General features: G+C 39.7%; 1 protein-coding gene across 1 annotated transcript in view; it reads right to left on the bottom strand.

Annotated features, from left to right (window-relative positions):
• LOC138193800 (low density lipoprotein receptor adapter protein 1) overlaps positions 1–19,606 on the bottom strand; it is a 44,599-nt gene extending 24,993 nt beyond the window's left edge. Inside the window, exon 1 of the mRNA XM_069142031.1 lies at positions 19,189–19,606. Within this exon, the coding sequence (XP_068998132.1) occupies positions 19,189–19,273 (85 nt within the window). The 5' untranslated portion in view covers positions 19,274–19,606. The remainder of the gene's footprint in view (positions 1–19,188) is intronic.
• Positions 19,607–20,109: the final 503 nt, after the last annotated feature.

Genomic DNA, 20,109 nt, shown 5'->3' with positions numbered 1-20,109 from the left:
TTGTTGTTCGGCAGCTTAAAATGTCTATCACAGCTCTGTAATATATTTTAATCTCAAATGTTAAAAAAAAAAGAAAGATGATAATCTCCTGAATTTGAATCTATCATGCACTTTTTAAATTGACGGACATTTGACTGAGATTTAGTGCCACCTTTTACTGGATAAGAAGCTAGAATTCCTGCAGTAGAAAACAGTGTTGATCTCAGAGAAAAACAGGTTGACAGGCCCCGCAAACCCAGTATCAACGCTCTGATAAACTTTACAGAATGCCTGCAATGTCCTGCTGTTGCTGTGATTCCCAACAGGTAGTACCAAGCTGTCCTCGAGCTGACGATGCTGCACGCAACCATGCAGAGAGAAGAAAATATCTCTTAGCAACACCTGGATACTCGGCAGATGAGCAGCAGGAGTGGAATAACTACACAACTATGCAACAGACCACAATCTGAGATAAATGTAACAGTGAGATAAGGGAAACATGATCTCTTCATCTACAGCATTGCAAAGCATTCTTTTAACACCAGCGATAAAAAATACTATGAATGCTTAACCAACTGATAAATATTGAATATTAAGTTCCAATACTGTGCTGCTCATGAAACCAAATGAAACGAGAGCGAGAAGAGCATGGAGAGAAAAACAGAGACAAGCACAATGTGTCCAACGCTCTACTGGGCTATACTGGCACTAAATTCTCCACATGGGTTGAGCCATCTGTCACTGGCAGACCTCATGCAGCTGTGAAGGCGAGCAGCATCGACCGCTTCCAACAACTCTGAATTATTAACTCATCTTCAATAACACTACGGGGTCTGCTCTTAAACATAAATGTTTAATGGTGGACAGCACGCCGCGGGACCTTTCACTGTTCTGGATGAGAGGTGATACTGATCAGGCGTCTCATATATTTTTGGTCTTAAATGACAATTGTGCATTTAAATGTAATACATTTACTGGTCAGAGCAGCAGGTTCACTTCCACCGAAGATCGGTCCATCAGTGCTTAATTAAACCACAAGGGAGAAATTCCTTTTTTGGCTCGCCCTTCTCCACAGGAGGTCAAAGGGCAGGTTCAGCTACAGAACAGCTCAAAAGGTTTTCAGGCTTTTGTAGAAGAAAACTCAATCAAAATAAAGGGAAAATTACAGTAGATATGGGGCACTGTATCTGCAGAAGGCCGTCTTACTCGCAAACAAATAGAATGCCATTGACTTCCACTGTATTGGGAGGGCATTGTATATCGTATATTATGATTGGGTCTATACAGTAAGATTTGGGTGCATTTCTCCTTTAAGATTTTTCAACCAATATCATGCTACTAAAATAGGTGAATACTTTAGATTATTGTATAATGTAGACAGAGGGCATGGAAAATAAAAGTAAAAAAAAAAAAAGAAGCTAAAAATAGGTGTTTCCAGTGGAATTGTTTTTACTTTTCTTTTTTTCGAGCGGTCAACGCGAGTGCAAAAGTATTAAAAAAAAAAATGGAACAGTGTGCATCTCCTCTAACGTTCCCAGCATTCCCAGGTCACTAGGGTAAGCTTTTCCTTTTTCAAGCATATCATCATCTAACTTCCTCATGTTTTGGGATTAAGGTTACACTACAAAATCCGTATAGCATCTCAAATCAGATTTTACAGTTACAATAGCATTTCTGCCCTTCTCTGTAATTGGTTTGTGGAAGTTTATAGTTACATTGCAGCATCCCCAGCTAAATTTAGCATGAGATTTGAGAAACACTAGATGATTGGGACATCTAGCTTAATAGTTTCAGTCTCTAGGTTTGGCCTCAGTCTTCAAGCACTGCGTAGTTATGTAACCAATACATGCATATTCAAGACCCATTCAGACAGTTTTTGTTCTAAAACAAATCAGCTGAAAATATAAAAAGTCAGCTAAATGCGTTAGTGCTTCTTAGTGAGTTAGCTGCGACTCATAAAATCTGCTACTTTAGCAACAGTCACCATTTCAGGATACAAAATCTATAACTCACCTAAAAATAAGAAGGATGCTGTTATTAACTTCTTAGTGAAATGAGAGATCTGCAAAAATCGGTTAAAAACATATTTGAGCCAGTCTGCCACAGCTATAACAGTGAACTGCATATGAACCATGTTAAAAAGGAAAGCTTGACAGACGCATCAGCTGAAGGTGGCAGGATTTAGAGACGGGTCAATCCCAAACTATTACCTAACCCTGATCTGCTCCATTATTAATCTTTGTTTGTAGTTTGAGTCATTTGAAGCTGCAATACATCAAGTCTTGGTCAAAAGATTGCATAGGCTAGTTTAGTTCTGTAAAAATGACACTGCACTACAAAGCTAAAGTGCCACAGTCCATGTTGCATCTTCACCAGGCTACAGACATGAATTATTAAAGAGCTTTATGTTGATGCTGCAGGGTTTCCAATATATTATCCCCCTAAAAGAGGAGCCCTTCAATTTTTAATAAATCCCGTGTGAGTCTACACAGGGACCGGGACTGATAAGAATGACAGGAACAAGCCGAGGGTGGCTAATTGGATTTTAACATGTTGAAGAAAATCCTCAAGAAGACTAAAAATGTGCATTTTGAACTTTATAAGAGGCCAGTGTGCATACAAGCTTAACAACAGTAAATGTCGGTGTGAGTGTCTGCTTGTGAGATAGTGTTCATCAATGTAATTGAATTTAAAAGAGGACAAAACAAGATTAGGGTCTTGGTGGTGCACTGATAACATTTGCTTCTCTAACAAAGTGAAGCTTGGCAACACTTTCACACCCAAGATATTGCAGCAAGAGCACTGATTCCATTACGTTCACTGAAAAGCTTCAAAGCTGGTACACACACTGAAGGAATCGGTGCATTACAATGAAGGTACCGGGCCTCGAGTGTATTCACATAAAGTTAGATAGAACACCACTGCCCTGAGACGTTGAGAACTGTAAAATATTTGACGCTGTGTTGAACGAACAACTGACAATTGTCGCATTTCACAGTAGCTGATCTGACTGGAGGAGGTGCTGTTGTAGTATAATAGGTACCATGTGCTCTGCACGCCTTCAGCTACATGCAGCGATCGCCAGCTGTCTCTGCGAGCTCCACGCTCAGTAATTTAATTTGCACTGAGAAGTCAAAATCGTACCCGGGTGAATTCTGCTCTGGCTGAACACCTCCTAATGGTTAATTAACAACACAAATAAGAGCACACAGATATACACACAGGAATATTGACGCAAGACAGGGCATATGCACAGCAAAGCAGCGGGCAGACACGCAGTTTCCTCAAGATAACATAAAACTATATTTAATAGCGAAAGCTCTATGAACAAGTGTGTGCTCCAGGGTCAAAACAACAGAAGCCTTCCCTTTTTTTCCATTTCCCAACAGGTCAGCAAGTAGGACATCTTGATCCGAGTCCAATGGAATGAGCACAGCCTCAGTATACGAGTAAAGAAAGCATTCGGCTTGCTTTTGAGACCCCGCTGACACCCCCATCCTCCACATCCTTCTTGATGTAATCTCTTTGCCTTTCTGTTTTACCCATCTGATGGAACTTTGAATCTAGGACACCACCTTGACAGGGAAAATAGGCCGCACATTCAGGGAAGATGGTGGGCTGGGATGGTGTGGGTGTGTGGGAGGGGGGGGGGGGTGTAACTGGTTTTCTGATTCTGCCTTGAGGCGGAACAGAGTATAGCTCAGTGTTTTACCATTCAAGCTCTCGCTCTTCTTCCTGCTTTCTAAAATTTGTCCCTTAACTCACCTCTCACCTTCTGTATATTCACTTCTTCTGATTCTGACTGCACAGATACAAAAAAAGAAAAAAGAAATCCTCCTCACATATAGTTTCTAAGAGACTAGCTAATTAGACAGGCTTCGGGGCATTAGGTATACCTCTCAGTCAGGACGAGCAGCTCCTCGCACATTGACAACATCAACAATAACAAAGACAGAATCGTGGATTAGCAGCTAATGTTGCTAAGCAACCACAGGCTCGATAACCAACAACCAGGCAGCAGCAGGGAGGCGGTACCTGCAAATTGCATTACTGAACAGCTTGGCTTAGCATCAAAAGAAGACTACAAACCACAGTGGAACGGTAGAATTACACGGGTACATAAAAATCCCCCACAATCAGCGGACCAGTGTACAAAACTACTTGTCAGTCTATTTTAAAACCATACCGACACAACTTTGATTTCCTTAAAGCCAACACATCAAGAATGCTGCTGCACCAGATGTATTAGTGTTTAAAAAGAATAAAGAGCAAGTTATAAAAAAAAAATACAAATATGCACATTTATTCAAGATGGTATTTTCTCATGATAATGTAATTTCTAAGACTGCACCTAATGATTATTTTCACTATTACAGACATTTTCTGGTTACCATCTCCTAACAATAAATAAAAGCACTCAATCTTAACAAATGTCAAGTTAAAACTTCCAAATGGTTGGCACATTTTCTTTAAAAATTACTCTATTAAAATGGTCATTAAAATATTTGTCAATTATTTCTGTTGATCAGCTAATAGATGAATCTACTCATCATTTCCGCGCTAGTATGTTTAGTGGCATTAATGTCTAAATGACAGAGGTGTAGTGATTTTCTTTGAAAATTGATTTCAAACTCATTTTATTATATTTGAATAATTCCAAATATGATGAAACATCTCAACGGAAGGTATTATAAGGGAGTTCACTTGTTAGTTTATTAACTGGACTCAAAGACAAACTGACAGAGAAAACACCTTCAATGAGTGAGCTTGAGTTTGCAAGTTTTTTGTTTTTTTTTGTAGAAATGAAAAGAGATATCTAAAGCATTTTCAAGGACTGCCTTATTTGATGAAAAATAAATGATAACATGTTTTTTAGAGAGAGAAGTAAAAACCAAAAATCTACTAAAAATATGATGGATTTGGGTGCTGGATTCATGTTCCCTTTTTTGTGATCATCAACTTGAATAGTGCCATCTTCTCATTTGACACTTTTTAAATTAAAAACTTCTTGAGGCTCTATTGTAAATCAAGTAATTTTAATGAATTCACATTTCAATGTAATGCTCTTCATTTTATGCTCACAAAACTGTCAGAAAAAGACAAATGTAAGCAAAACCAATAAAAATGCGGACTAAAAAGAGATTTAATTTGATTTGTGTCTACTTGTATATATTTTATGGCAGTGCAGTCGTCAAGCTCCTGTGGGTGGATAAATTATTTCCTTTAAGCTTTTATTTCATTTACACGGAGTAAAATAATTATCTGGAGTAAAATAATTCAGGTTCATAACTCAACTATTTTACCCGGAGGTCCTTCAATGAATCCATGCTCGCGTGAGTCTTTCAGCATAATTTCTTTTTCACCATAACCCTCACTGATTGCTTTCACTTCAAACACCATATCTGCTGTTAATCAAAACCATGATGAGAATTATCTGGAATATGCATGGCTGAGCAAATAGAGCAACAGCAAAGTGGGAGCTGTTCAGGACAGACTGTGAATACGGCCCAAGAAATGTGAGGTCTGTCGACTGACCGATATCCTTTACTGTAGCTGTCTTTGTAATCAGAAACAGAAATTTGAAAGGAAATATTAACAGGGGAAGATGCCACTTAATACCACTCTTAATCTGTGTGGTAACTAATTAGTTTGGCAACAAGGATAGACAGAAACAGTTATCTTGTTGTCCAAAACCAACAAAGTACATCTGACTGCACCTCTAAACCTCATGAATGGTTTATATCCATAAACTGTATGTAAATATTTACGAACCAGGCGATGATGTCATCCATTGGCCTGCATTAGAGGTAAACTGAAGCCTTGAAAATGGCTATATGGTTGATGTCCTCTTGTCTGGTTGGAGCAAAGATTTTTCAAAAAAGGGAAGCAGGGCGAAGCAGGGGAGAGGATACTTGAACTTAAATGGACCTCGTATATCGCTTTTCCACGACAAGGTACGACTCAACTCCACGCAACTCTTCTCACTTTTGGTACCAGGTACTTTTTCTGGATTTCTTTTTGCTCTGCAGTAGCTGGTCGACACAGTGATTCCGCGTAAAACTACTGACATCATCTACAAAGCAACATGCACACACTTGATGGATGCTTTTGTTGACAACCAAACAGAAGAAAGTCTGTACCTTGCCATGTGACCACATGTGGTTTTGTGGGTTGCAATTAATTGAGTGGTCCAATGCTATGATGTCTCATGTCACGCAATGATGATGCAGTGATGCTTCTAGTGACAATTCTCTCTGACCAATCAGTGGCTTTCAATGTTTTCACGACAGCTTTTAGTGTCAGCTCAGTTCACTTGAAGCCTCAACAAAGCCGATAGAAAATAAAAAACCACCAGGTACTTCGCACAACTTTTGTCCAATCTAAAACCAAAACAGGCGAGTAGAGTCGAGCCAAGTTGACAAGTACCATCTGGTGGGAAAGCGTCATCAGTATGTTAACTGACAGGCGAGCTGCATTGTATACATTTAACTTCACACTGCAATTGCATATAAAGTCCATTATAACTTGAATCCACTGAGCATCACATTATGAGCACTTGGTTATATCTTATACAAAGTTGTGTTCTTTACAAGGGTTATGATTTTATGAGAATATTTAGCAGGCAGATATGAGATTAGTGCAATTTTCTTATCTAACTCTTCATAAAACAGCAAATTATGTCCTGAATGCTAATTGCCTTTGACTGTAGTTATTATGCAAAACATAGGCCTCAACTCTCCCATCATAAAACGCCCTCCAAAGGCTCCATGAATCATTAATTAGAGAGGATCAAACTAGCGTTCTCACTTGTAGCAGTTTCACAGTCTTATCTTTTCCTCTCTAAGTAGCATGTTTTGTCCTCAGAAGTGTCCAGAGAATGAAATGGGATTAGTACTGAGGTTATTTTGGGGGCATACGTTATCACATGCTTCAAATTAAGAGCCAACACAGACGTTTATGTTTTGTTCTTGGATTAGTTCCTGCACTCTATTAATAGCTGGCATCCCAGCGTGAAAAGTGTGCTAATATTTACTCTGCAGACAGTGACAGTTGGTATGTGGTTGGCATGATGCTGCGCAGGAGGACTGAGCCAGATAAGCAGACAATAAAAATAGTTATTAACCCAAGCCACGTGGCATAAATCCAGGATACATGATTCAGTGTGTAGTGTCACCAGAATAACTTAAAATAGCATTCATTGTAATCTGTTTTTCCCTGGAAGACTGATTAAACGGACCGTATGTCTGCTTCATACTGTATCTGATTGGTTAAAATGATATTTGGAGTCAATTGTGAGTAAGGCGCAGCACAACTTTTCTATTAAAGTCAAGGTGAAGATTGGGCCATCAACTAAACAAAGTTTAACACCATTAATTCAGTCAGGATGTCACAATTAAAGAGCAGGTGGAAAAACAGGTATTTCCTTTCTCATACTACTTTGACAGCTTTAGTAGTTTAGTTACTCAACTCATAAAGACACCAATACTCTTCTGTGCAGTGATGCATGTTTAATGGCTGAAAAACGATATTCTAATCTTTGCGTGATAAATAGTAGGCCTGTCTAAGACTGTCTTCACCAGAAAAACATCAGCACTGGTCATTTGCACTAATTTATATTTTTGAATTAATAACAGATCAAATGACTGAGTGATGGGAAAAGGATCTCCCTTGAGAATTATCACCCAACTCTGCAGTTACTCTTTGTGTTTTAATGTGTTTAAACTCAAACCTTTTGGTTTAAGGACAGGAGATGGCAGAGACCAAATTAGAGCTAGAAGAAGACGGAGCATTGGACTTTTATCATTTGTAAGGTGGACTAAACACGACTCAAAATTAATGCAAATGTAGTTCTGTGTCTGCTGGACGGGCAAACGGGCACCTGTACTGTAGGAACTTTATGAGGCAATAATATGTAAATGTGTTTACAGCTTGTTGTGTTGCCCCCAAGTTGCAACTCCTCCACTGTGGAGCTGCCTTCAGCCAATGTTACGCACATTATACAATATCAACAAATTGGAATAGTGTTATTATCGCAATATCACTTTTTAAAAACAATTAAAGATTATACTGATGTTGTCGACAACAATATAATATCACCCACCCTTAAACCACAGAGTTCTTCGATCAATAAAATCGTATCTTAATCATTTCTGAAGTCATCATGAAGGTCATTTGGTAGGACACTGATGCGCAGCTGGTTTTGCTGTTCAGGTTTGAGAATTTGTGAGCATGTCCTCCTTTAAATGACAACTTTATTTAGAAACGCTTGTGTAAAGCTATGTAAATGCTCATTTGTAAGCTTCACCCTGCATGCGTTAATTAGTCAAACACAACACGGCCAGAGGAGCGACTGTTTGTCATACAGGCTGTTTGCAATCTCCCGGCAGTTATAGTTTATCATTGACCAAAGATCAATGAACACGGAGGTGACTCGCAGACTAAATGTCCATTAAAAGTGCTTTGGATCATTTTTATTGATTGACTCAGCAGCCACTCTTTGTTTTTACCCGACATGTAGGTTACTGCTTTCTGTTAAATTATTACTTCTGAGAGTTCCATATATGTCTGAAGCACGAAGGACAGTTTCTACGCAATGACCTGAACATATATACAGTTGTTACATGTTGCTGCATGTAGCAACAGGAATTTTAGTAACTAAACAACTGAGGACAAGACTGTAAATTGTAAAGTAAGAGGAGAACAATGACTCTATATCAACACTTATAATATGAAATACATTAAAGATCACTCCAGAGATTTCCAGAATTGAGCCACGTTACACTGCCACATTCACAGTACAGACACCTCATTGCTGTAGGACATATTTCCTCACGGTTATTTATTCATAAAGTATAATCGCTCAGCACCATCGAAGGATTGTTTTCATTAGCAATTCAAACAGGGCATGATTTCCTCTTTGCTGATACAGATCTTTTCCCCCGGGAGTCTGCGGGCTCCCATTTCAACATCTTCGTCAACTATAAATAGCTCCCTGAAAGGAAATCCATTCATGAAATAATAGGTGTATATTTAATATTTTGTTTTCTATTCAAGGGCAAGGCTGTGACTCGTAAAAGAAAGAAAAAAGGTAATCCAGCCTGTTTTCTGATTCCCATTTCAAGCTGAGCTCCAAGAAAACAATGCCTTGCTTGGGCAATCATTAGCGCACCCATCCATTATCCCACCAAAGCAAAACAAGTCACCTCTGAGAGCTGCTCATTCGAGACGGTCTATCTCTGCACCCCTTTAATAGATGAGGGCATCCCACAGGAATCTCCTCTAATGCGGTAGAGCACTTCAGACCCTTCCAGCTGAGTGATGGATGCTCATCTGACACAGCCACATACCTCAGCTTCTCAGGTGTCACGTCTCTGGGGGCATCAAGATACAGGGGGTAATCATTGGGAGTGCTTCAGCTTTGCATTTAAAAATGGCTCAACAGACTAAATGGTACATCTTTTGGGGTATTTTTTTTTTTTTTTTTTGCAGGAACTTTATATGCAAAAACATTGTTTGTTTTAAAAGGAAGTCAGAAGTTCTCACAAAAATTGTATATACATTATAAATGACAGAATAAAATTAATGATTATGCTTTTAAGTATTTCTATGCTTTGGAGTAATGAATAAAAGAAAAAAAAATTGAAAAGTTGCTGCACTGTTACTCACCAACTTAACATTTTTGGAAATATGCCCATTTGCTTCAGATAATCAATACAACTATCTTATTTGTACAGTAAATATGAGGCTGGAGCCGGCAACTGGGTAACTTAGGTTATCACAAAGATGGGAAACGGGTGGAAACAGCTTACTGGAAGGAGCACTGCTCACAAATGAACCAGCTATATTGTGATTTCTTTGAACTGTCAGGGGAACACAGTGTAAGACAAACTATTAGGGTTGTTTCACCTGGGTTAAAGTCTCCCCTATAAACCGCATTGAGATGTATTGTGCAATAGAATAATTGACAGGTGAATCGTAATTGAATTGGCCAATGAAGAGTTACACCGACATGAAAGTGGTGTCAAAGTTCTCATCTAATTCTTAGCTAGAAAGTAAATAGCCACAATTCCCAGAATGTAACTCTGTTCTTTAGTCTTTGCCCAGTTCTAAACTGATGTTTAGTTTTAGCTTCTGTCAGAGGAGTATAAATAAAACATCCAAAGAAGAGGTAAACATTCACAGCAGGTGCCATTTCTGCTTGCATGCCCTCCTCCCAGGCAGAATGTGCCCCAATTCCTTGAGCAGTAAGGTAGGGCAACCTCTATGCTGCCTGCAAGTTACTGCTGTAGGTAAAAAAAAAAGTTTTCAAATCCCTTGCTGCTGCAGCACCTAAACTTAATGCTGTGAGCACACTGTAATAAATGAGGGTGACTTCATGAAGCCTATGAATATTTTTTACAAACTTTAAGAGTTGTTCTTATCTGGATTTTAGCAGCTGTTGGAAAGTAAGAGAGAAACACTATTAGTCATATTAGTAAGTATATCAAACTAGTTAGGGACACGTGTCAACCGTAACTTCAGTGGAAATTAGACCGTTGTGCCCATGGTATGTCCTCCAAAATTATATTTCGGGCTGGAACTAATGATTATTTTTATTATGGATTAGTTGTTTGGTCTTCAAAGTGTAAGAACATCGTGAAAAATGTCGATCAAAGCCCGAGGTGTTGCCTAAAATGTCTCGTTTTGTCTCAACCAACAGTTCACAACTAAAAAGTATTCCGTTCATTATCATGGAGGTCTGAAGAAACCAGAAAATATTCAGATTTAAGAGGCTGCAAATCAGATAATTTTTCATGTAACAATAATAATAATTGAAAGAATAATTAAAGACAGAACCATCAACAACAAAAAAAAGAATTCCAAATTAATCAAGCAGTAATTTTCAGCAGCTTTAAAAGTCAATCTTAATCAGTTTCATAATTAATATCAAACTGATCAGAGGAATCCGTTAAAAGCTAATTCACTTATCTCAGCCGGGTTCAACACCAGCAGCTCATCTTAATTAATCTGACAAGCACCACATCAAGATAACTAACGTCTTTGGAGACAACTTCTGCTGGGCTTTCTGGTACTTTGTTTCAACTTTAACGGCTTGCATGCAGCGGTTCCATACAGCACTGTGCTACAGAAGTTTTCCATTTTCTATTTGATGGCGTGAGGTTATTTTTAGGAGTGGGGTCCTCGGCTCTGGGTGCTCAGCTCAGATAGGGACATGATGTGTCAGAAATGGTGAGGGGAGTTGAATTTTTCAGAGGTACAGAACACAGATGGAATTTGCCTCTCCTGTGGAGGAGCAGGTTCAGCTGATAGGCGCATGCACACACACACACACACACACACACACACACACACACACACACACACACACACACACACACACACACACACACAAATAGGCATCTGCAGTACTTAATCTGCACAGCTGCAGACTAACAATCAAAAACATGCTCATAAGGACTCTTACACCTGAGTGACAGCATATCCTATTTCACAGACAGCTGCCACAGGCATCAAACACGGCATTTAGATGTTAGGACTTAACTATACACTTTAAATAGGAAGCTGGACTGTGTGTGTGTGTGTGTGTGTGTGTGTGTGTGTGTGTGTGCGTGTGCGTGTGCATGTTGCTGCAGCTCGCCGAACAAGCACCTCTCCCAAGATAGGGTCTCTCAGTTTCCCCGTGTTGCATAATTCACTTTACTTCAGGCCAGGGAACCTTGTCGGTGCTAAAAACACTCCAGAGAGAGACTGCACAGAGCAGCATAATAATGAACTCTGGATAAGACTCTGAAACAGTAGTTTGATTACACATGGTGGTGTTTATGGAGGGGAAGCAGGCAGTCAGACATGTTAGACTGTGGGAGTGAAAGATGCCCTCATGGCTGTTAGTGGATGAGACACTGATACAAATTTAGGCATAAGTATCCTAGAAGGCTATAAAAAAAAATAAAGAGTTACCAAATATAACTATTTACAGCACATACATACTGTGGACCATGATAAAATACACTTGCCTTAACACAACTCCCAGGTGCTTCACAAAGAAAATCAATATAGAATATGATGTGGAGCAGTTTTTAATAACATGAGGCCAAGGTTTGAAAATCAATGTGTGTGAAGCGGAGCTGTGAAGAAAATAAACCTTAGCCTTCAAATAGAACAAACAGGAGACGGCATGTCACAGAATGAACAACAAAAATATTTAATCAAGATTTCTATCTGAATGTTGAGTTAAAATTCAGATATAAGTGGAGCTTATAGATACAACAAAATGTGTAGAGAAACATCCAAAAAAAAATGACATTTTGAAGTAACATTTGCACTACACGTCTCTACAAAATATATACACACACACACACACACACACACACACACACACCTTGTCAGATCCTTCACACATACTCTTCCTAGTACCTGCACACTAACTCCTTTGTTTTGACTAGATAGCAAGATAAAGCACTCACTGTACCTTGTATCTTTGGCTAAAATATCTTCAGTTATCCTTAAACCACAAGGAGGAATTAAAGTGAATCTCCTTGGCACAGTGGGGATTTTAAAGCATTATTACAGAAACGATAGTTGTGGAATAGGACAGATGGGCTCCAACTAAGCTTTGATTAAACCCAGACCTATGACAGAAGAAGAATGACTCTATTAAATTTCAAAATACCCACAGCAGCCACGGGATTAAAACACGAGATGAGAAGTGACAAGAGGAGCGTTTAGTGTGGTAAAAGCACTTGTCAAAACCAGTGTGAGGTTTCACAGCTGCCCCGACAAACATGCAGGAAAAAAAATCCTAAATCTGGTAAATACTGTGTGACTGAGGAGAATGAAACTCTAAAGGGAATCTTTGTACCTGAACTGCCCTCACAAGACGTTGACAAACAACAAACATTTGTAAAAGAAAAAATACAGCAGACAGATTGACTTACAACTTAAAATAATATATACTATTATAAACTTCCAGCAGGCCACTGACCAGGTGGAGATAAAAAAATCTAGGCTCACATAACACAAGCCTATTTTGATATTAACACCTCTGACTCTCTACTAAAAAAGCACACCAATGCTTACTGCTAACAGCATGCTGACATGTTCACAGTGGCAATACTAAAATGCTGATATTTTACATTGTAGAATTATTTTTTTTACCAAATTCACTATTTTTGGTTCAATGTGTTCGCATGCTTATGTTTGCAAGTATAACTAATAATATTGAATATTGAGTTAATATTCATCACCAAATAAAACAACAACATTGGTAATTGAGTGCCGTCCACTGATGAAACACCACATTATCACATCAAAGCATGTAATACACCCGTCAGTCCACGAGAGGACAGTGTGTCCATGACAAGCTTAGACTGCATATAAAAGTGGACACAGCTTCTGGGTCTTTAAAGTGAGGCTAGTATGGAAGTGCCCTTGTGTTCAATGCCACCAAGGGTACGCTAGGGGTTGGCTCCAAAAAGCCTCTGGCTCCATAGACTCTCATTCAACTTCTCCCCCAAAATACTAAGTCAATAAAATGTTTCCAGAAAACAATACTGTGTCATTCGCTGACGTCACTCGTTCAGATTTACCACTCGCTCCTCCCCAGCTCAACCAAATAAGGTCACTTCAGGCTCAAAGCAAGATGGCAATGGCGGAAATGCTGAACTGGAGGCCTCTGAAAAGCAGTTCACAAACCAATGGATAATGTCACGAGGGGTTTGACACTCGGTCACAGCGTGTAATACACCCGTCAGGTCACTTGAAGACAGTGTGTCCGTGATAAGTGACAAGTTGACACTGATACTGACAAATTGAGGTGGTGAGCTGCACGAGTTGGGTGTCATTGGTGACCTTACCAGGAAAAAAATCATACGCAGTGCACAGTGAGTGACGCGTTTTTTGCCAACAGGCTCTCTTCAACTGCCAACTGACCAGCAACACCATTTGAATCTCTGGGAGGTCAAGTCCAAAAACACAGCTGCATTTACCACTTAGGGCCGCCAAAGAGGATGGAAAGAGATCTTGGAGATTGAAACTCTAACACTAAGTCAACACATAACACAAAAATGTTGACCAGATGATTGCATTCGATAAAACGTGAAGGGATCAACGATGAAAGTGATTCAACCCGAGAGCGACAAGTAGGTCTGTATCAAATTTCACTTCAAACCATCCAGTCATGGTTCAGATATTTCACTAAAAAAAAAACCATCAAAATCATGTGGATCCATCATGTGGGAGCCTAGAATGGCAACAATATTTCATGGCAATGCAGAGCAGACACACACTGCCGTGCCCAGAGCATCACCACAAGCATGACTAAAAAAGGACATCAAAGTCACACACTGGGCTGTTTGGTAGTAGAAGCACATAATAATAATAATATATCCCCGGCAGAAAATTGCGTTAAATTAAAATCTGCTGTCAGTTTCCTCATGAAATGAAGTGGAAAAACGAGTGAAGTTTAAAAAAAAAAAAAAAAAGGCAGAAAAATCAAGTCCGTGCAGAGCTGTCACTGAGGTGGTTGTGCTGTTGACAGTAATCCTACTAATCAGACTGTTGGGGGGGGATTTAGCTCATGTAGTTCTCTTCTGAAGTGGAAAGAGTCAGAAGGTCATGCACTCACACATAGTTCTCTCCGCTATCATTCAAACAACTAAATTAAACTGCATTTGAACATTATGTTCACCGAGTCATGTTCGGGGAATAGTTATGAAGTACTTTTTGAAGGAAATTTTGTTAAATCTATTAAATTCACAAATAATACAGAATGCTATTCTGTTAGTGTTATTGGTCTGCTCAAGCTCAGACTATAAAAACCAACAGATCAAAATCCTGACTATCTAATGATAACTGTGAGCCTTCTGATTATAAATTCAAAAGGACATTCGTAGCTAAACAGTAGGTTTAAATAACTTCAATTCATCAGTTCATTGCAAGCAATACCTCCCACCTTGGGCAGCTGCTGGTCTTCAGACAGGTTGCCTTCCAGAAAGCACGCTCCATGAAAACTCATTAGCGGCACTTTGTCATCTAATCTATCCTCAGCTTGTGACTTGAGACAGATGAGTGTGTGAGCATGAATTATGCAGACTATAGGTGGGAAACCTGCTAAAATCATCATCTGATATACTGAAGCTCTGCAGCGAGTATATGTGGGTTTAATTGGTCTTCTAAATAACTGTTTATGCTGTATGGAGCCTGAAAAGTGCAATATGAGTTTCTTCTTTTCGCATGAAAATACTGAAACATGGTTTATGACAAGAAAGATTAATGTTACATCAGGTTTGATTTAATGTCTGTTTTACGCATCCCATTGTGCTTCCATTTTTAACAATTTATCAAAAGTTTTTGATGAAATCATTAAAAACAAAAACACAACAAATTACATTTATATAGTACTATTTTTTTTCTCAATTGCTTTTGTGAGGAACTCCGGCCTGCATTATCTAATGCATTGTCAGAGAGTATTTTACTGACGGCATCTACATTTAGCAACTTCCCACATGTATTGTTTCACAGTTTTGTCATTAAAAATAATCTAAGTGACATCACATTTCCTGAAAATGTATATTTGCTGTTGCAAATTAGTCATATAAAAATGTAATTTCAAGGAACACTGTCTGTGTTCCTTATTGTGATATTTCTGTACCTTTTCTGGGTCCATCATTTAATTTTTCAGTGTAACTGCAAACAGGGTACTGCTATAAAAGGTCATGTACTGTATGCTAATGCAACCTTTTCATAAAGACGTCACGTTAAATAACTCGGTCCTAACCACTGGACGACCCACTGCACTGCATTCAGGCAGACTTGTAGTGGTTTACAGTGAGAACTGAGCTAACCGGGACACTGTTTTCTGACTAGACACAATGCTGTAGACTTTTTGAAATGTAATTTATCAATGGTTTTCGCACAATAAATAATATTATATTCACTACAATTGTGTTGGGGTTGAGGCAGACATCTCAGAAACCTAAGAAAAAAACAGGCTATTTGCATTGCTGTATATCACTCGCTGTAAAATAATGGGGATCGTTATTTTGTAGTCTTTAAATGGGCTTCACAACCAGATTATAGTGTATATGGTAAGAAATAAAGCTGCATTAATGGGACTTAATTGTGTATTCATAACTCAACTCCAACTGTTCCATCAGGCCCTAATTATCAACTCGCCATCTTATTTATCAAATTGAAAGCACAGGAATCCTGTGGAATATTGTACACTCTAATCTGAGCCTTCATCCCTCTCTTTGACACTTCCTCTGTTATTCCCTCATGGGGGAGGGGGCTGTTCCTCCTCCTCCTCACTGGTATCTTTCTGACTCACGGGTTCCTGAGTCTTAACGAGCCATCAAAAGATAATTGCTCCTTGAGGGCGGTGTTAACTGACACTAGTGCCTCCTGCATGTCAGTCAGTGAAGCCCCTGTCAGGTTTAATAGCAGCAGGGGCAGTATTCCCTGCCAGAGATCCCAACCAGTCCAATTTAATGACTGTTGAGTCCACTAACTTCAGATTAGGCACCGATCTGTGCTGCAAAGCACAGTGATATAAATTACATAGTTTCTTTTTTCTTTTTTTTTTTCTTTTTTTATTTCAAAGCGATGAAAGTTGAGAATCAAACAGAAACACACGTAAGATGTGCATTAAAGAACTAACGTCTGATTCTTACTTTTCCTCTCATATTGATCACACAGCTGTGCAGCAGAAGCAAGATCTGATTTGTACATTATGAAACGACTTTGCTCCAAACAAAATACAACACCAACGACCCTATCTCACTGGATTCAACTACCCCAAAGCTACACCATTCTGAACTGATGCAGACTGGACGACATGGACATCCTTGGCACCAAGGGCAAGTGTTTCGGGACTTGGGAGACGCGGGAAGGACCCGCACTGCTTCTGTGTGACGTGATCCAAAGGGATGACTTCTAATCCAGGTACACGCTGCGTCCTCCTCCACCCTGCCAGTGGCTTTGACCTCTACAGATGACAACAGGCAGCCACGAGGGGCAATGGGAACGTGCATGTCACTTTTCTGCTGTACGAAGAACCAAAGACCGACTACAATAGATGTCCAAGACAAAGATCGTTTTATTTTAGCCTGTTTTTTTTGTTTTTGTTTTACTTGTGAAAAGACTGGTCACTTCCTGAGGAAAAATTAAAAAAAAATTTAGACTGACTTATCACAGATTGCTCATTAACCCGAGGGTTTGTTAGAGGGACAGTTTGACCTTACAGTGGTGTTAGCAGAGAAGTCAAGAGGCAACCACATTAATCATTTCATGACACTCAAGTCTTCATCCAATTAAATGCTTCCATCTCACCTCACCTTCACAGTACAGTGTCTTTCAAAACTGTATTTTGTCATTAATGGTGGTTATTTAACGATAGTGACTTAACATCCATATTTTTGTGTGCAGTTTCCACCAGTCAGTCGACAGGACACAAATAATTCATCACTTTTTCAAACTTTAATCACACCTAATTCGTATGACTGAGCCAAGCAGCTGCAACGCTACCTTATTTGCATTCCGACAGCCAGCTTTGACGCGTTGCCACATGCTGGCACACGGACTGCTGTCCTCTCTCCAAATTGCCTGCTAAGTAGCTTCTGGATCACCCCAACACTGTCTGCACTGTTTGTGACTGCATGTGTTCACATTTTTCCAGCCTGATCCCTCTGGTGGCTCTCAGACACAAACTGCTTCTGTCATCAGGTGCTGAAATCCAGCTGGATTCTGCTCCGACAGAGTCGTTCGCCTCTTTATTCCCTCTCTTTTCTGGCACTGACAACAAGAAGAGAAGAAAAGCACACAATGCAGAGGCCCCTGCTAACAATGTGCCACAGACAATGGCTTTCAAGATAACATGATGATTTGTTTGTCAGCTTTTGTCATCATAAAGTCACCATTGTAATAATGGAGACTACTGTTACGTTGGCGGTGTTGCGGGAAATAACAACTTCTGTCCGTCAGTGTTTGTTCAATCTTAAATAATTTACGTAGAACTTCCTTCCCACGGAGCGTGAAGAAACCAAGAACATCTTCCTGGCTGTGAACCTAATCAGTCATGTTTAATGAAAGCTGGCACGGGCAGCTGATTATTCACTAAGCAGACATTTGGGACAAGGCAAAACCAGCATGCCGGCGTTTACGGCAGTGACAGGCTTACAGGCAAAGTAGCTGCGGGGAGGGAGCGTTCAGGACGACACTTGACACATCGGCGAGACAGCAGGGCTGAAGGCGAAGCAGTCTGTCACTGATGGTGTGACAAGGTCTGCTGTTCTGACCCTTCCCTCAGCCCCAACAGCCTCCTGTACTTCACTTTGTAGCAGTCCAGGAGCAATCCTCCACATTTTGTTGTGCATTTTCGGAACTATTTTGACAAAATATTGCAAATAATACGGAATATTCAAATGTTAGATAATTACTGAATATTTTCTGTTGAATCCACTGAATTAATTGACCTTTATGAATAAAAACACCCCAAAAAATATTAAGAAAAGTCAGTGAAGACTAATGAAGGAACAATCTATTGAGACAAAACAGGATCCCTGACTTAAACATATTCATCTCTAGTTGTATGGTTAGATTTTAGCATAGTATTCAATTAAAAAGATGCATCAAATTCTTTGTTTTCATTCTCACTGACTCTGTAAATTATTGCGTAGATTACTTGATTAATTAGTGTATAAAATGTCAATAAGAACAGAGAGACAAATGCCCACAAGTTTTAAGATCCAAAGGGGATGCCTTCAAATGCCCTGTTGTGTCCAAACAACAACAACAAAAACAAAACCAGCAAATGATTGGCCAATCCATTTACAAAAACTTTGGTTTACTTCCGATTCAACTATTTGGTTATTGAACACATTTTCTGTACCGTATCATTATCTAATTTTAATTAAAGCTATATGTTTAGGTGAAGTACAATTGGCAGGACTATAAAGAAGTGAAAGTAGGTAGAACTGAGACAACAGAATAAAACCGGCTTGTAAATGAACGTGTATTTCCACCACAGCACATTCAGCTTGGCTACGTTTGGCAACAAGACAAACAAAAGCTCTCCAGTCATAAACAGTCCACTAGCCGGCTACTAGCACATCTCGTCCTGCTCTATCCCCTCTCTGACAGATAACACTGCCACGTCGCCTGGATCTTTGCAACCATTTCCAAACATTTGCGCACACGCGTCGTCTCACTTACTCTCGTGCTTTGAAGTTCCCCATGTGTGCCGCGGAACTCCGGGGCTCTTGATAATCGCCCTGCCCGCAGATTTCAGGGCATCCATCACGAGGTGTGTCCGCTTCCCCCGGCAGGTGGATTCCCCTCAGTCTCCACTCTCCAAGTCCCCGAACCGCAGGGAGGGGAAGACAGCGGCAGTACCAAGCGCTCGAAGATCGGATCCGCTGGAGAGAAAAAAGGGCGAAGACACAGAGGACCGACACAAGTCCCAAAACCCGAGTCTCTGTGCGTGCTCCTCTTCCCCGCTGGTAACGTGAGCAGCTGAGGGCAAACCCACGTCCACCCACTGCACCGTTTCTAAAGTTGAGGGCGTGTCCTTCTAACCTTCACGAGCTGTGGAGCTTCCTCTAAAGTGCTCCACTTTGATGGAGAGACCTTAATGAGAAATATTTACAGTATTATGGCCGTGTGAAGGAATTCTCCTCACTAATGACTTTATGCCTAATGAGCTTACATTTGCACTTTTTTTTCTCACAGGATTTTCTGTGCCATATTGACCTGTGATGGTGCACCTTTGCAAAGTTTTTTTTTCGTTTGTTTTCCTATTTTGATTAAAGAAGCCTATATTGTCCCTTTAACATGTTTAATATTATGGTCAGGACCAGAACCAACATGCTTCTGTTCTAATGATTAATTATAGATTTCAAAATATAATCTAGTTGTGGCCTTTTTCATCGTTATTACAATGTTTCCCAGGTCGGGACGTGGAACATGTTTGATGCTGATAAAAAAAAAAAAAATCTCTGAATTTTTTGCTACAAATTATTCAAGTATCAACTGCATAAAGAAATCCAACCAAATGCATGCATTTTATTTGTTGCATGTTGGCGCCCTCTATTGGCTGTAGCTTGTTCTTGCAATAATGCTGTCTTCACTCTGCAC

This window comes from Embiotoca jacksoni, unplaced genomic scaffold (assembly GCF_022577435.1).
Source record: "Embiotoca jacksoni isolate LCO1_2020_lvr unplaced genomic scaffold, fEmbJac1.0.p SCAF_96, whole genome shotgun sequence".
NCBI classification, from domain to species: domain Eukaryota; kingdom Metazoa; phylum Chordata; class Actinopteri; family Embiotocidae; genus Embiotoca; species Embiotoca jacksoni.
This window is presented reverse-complemented; position numbering and strand designations above follow the sequence as displayed.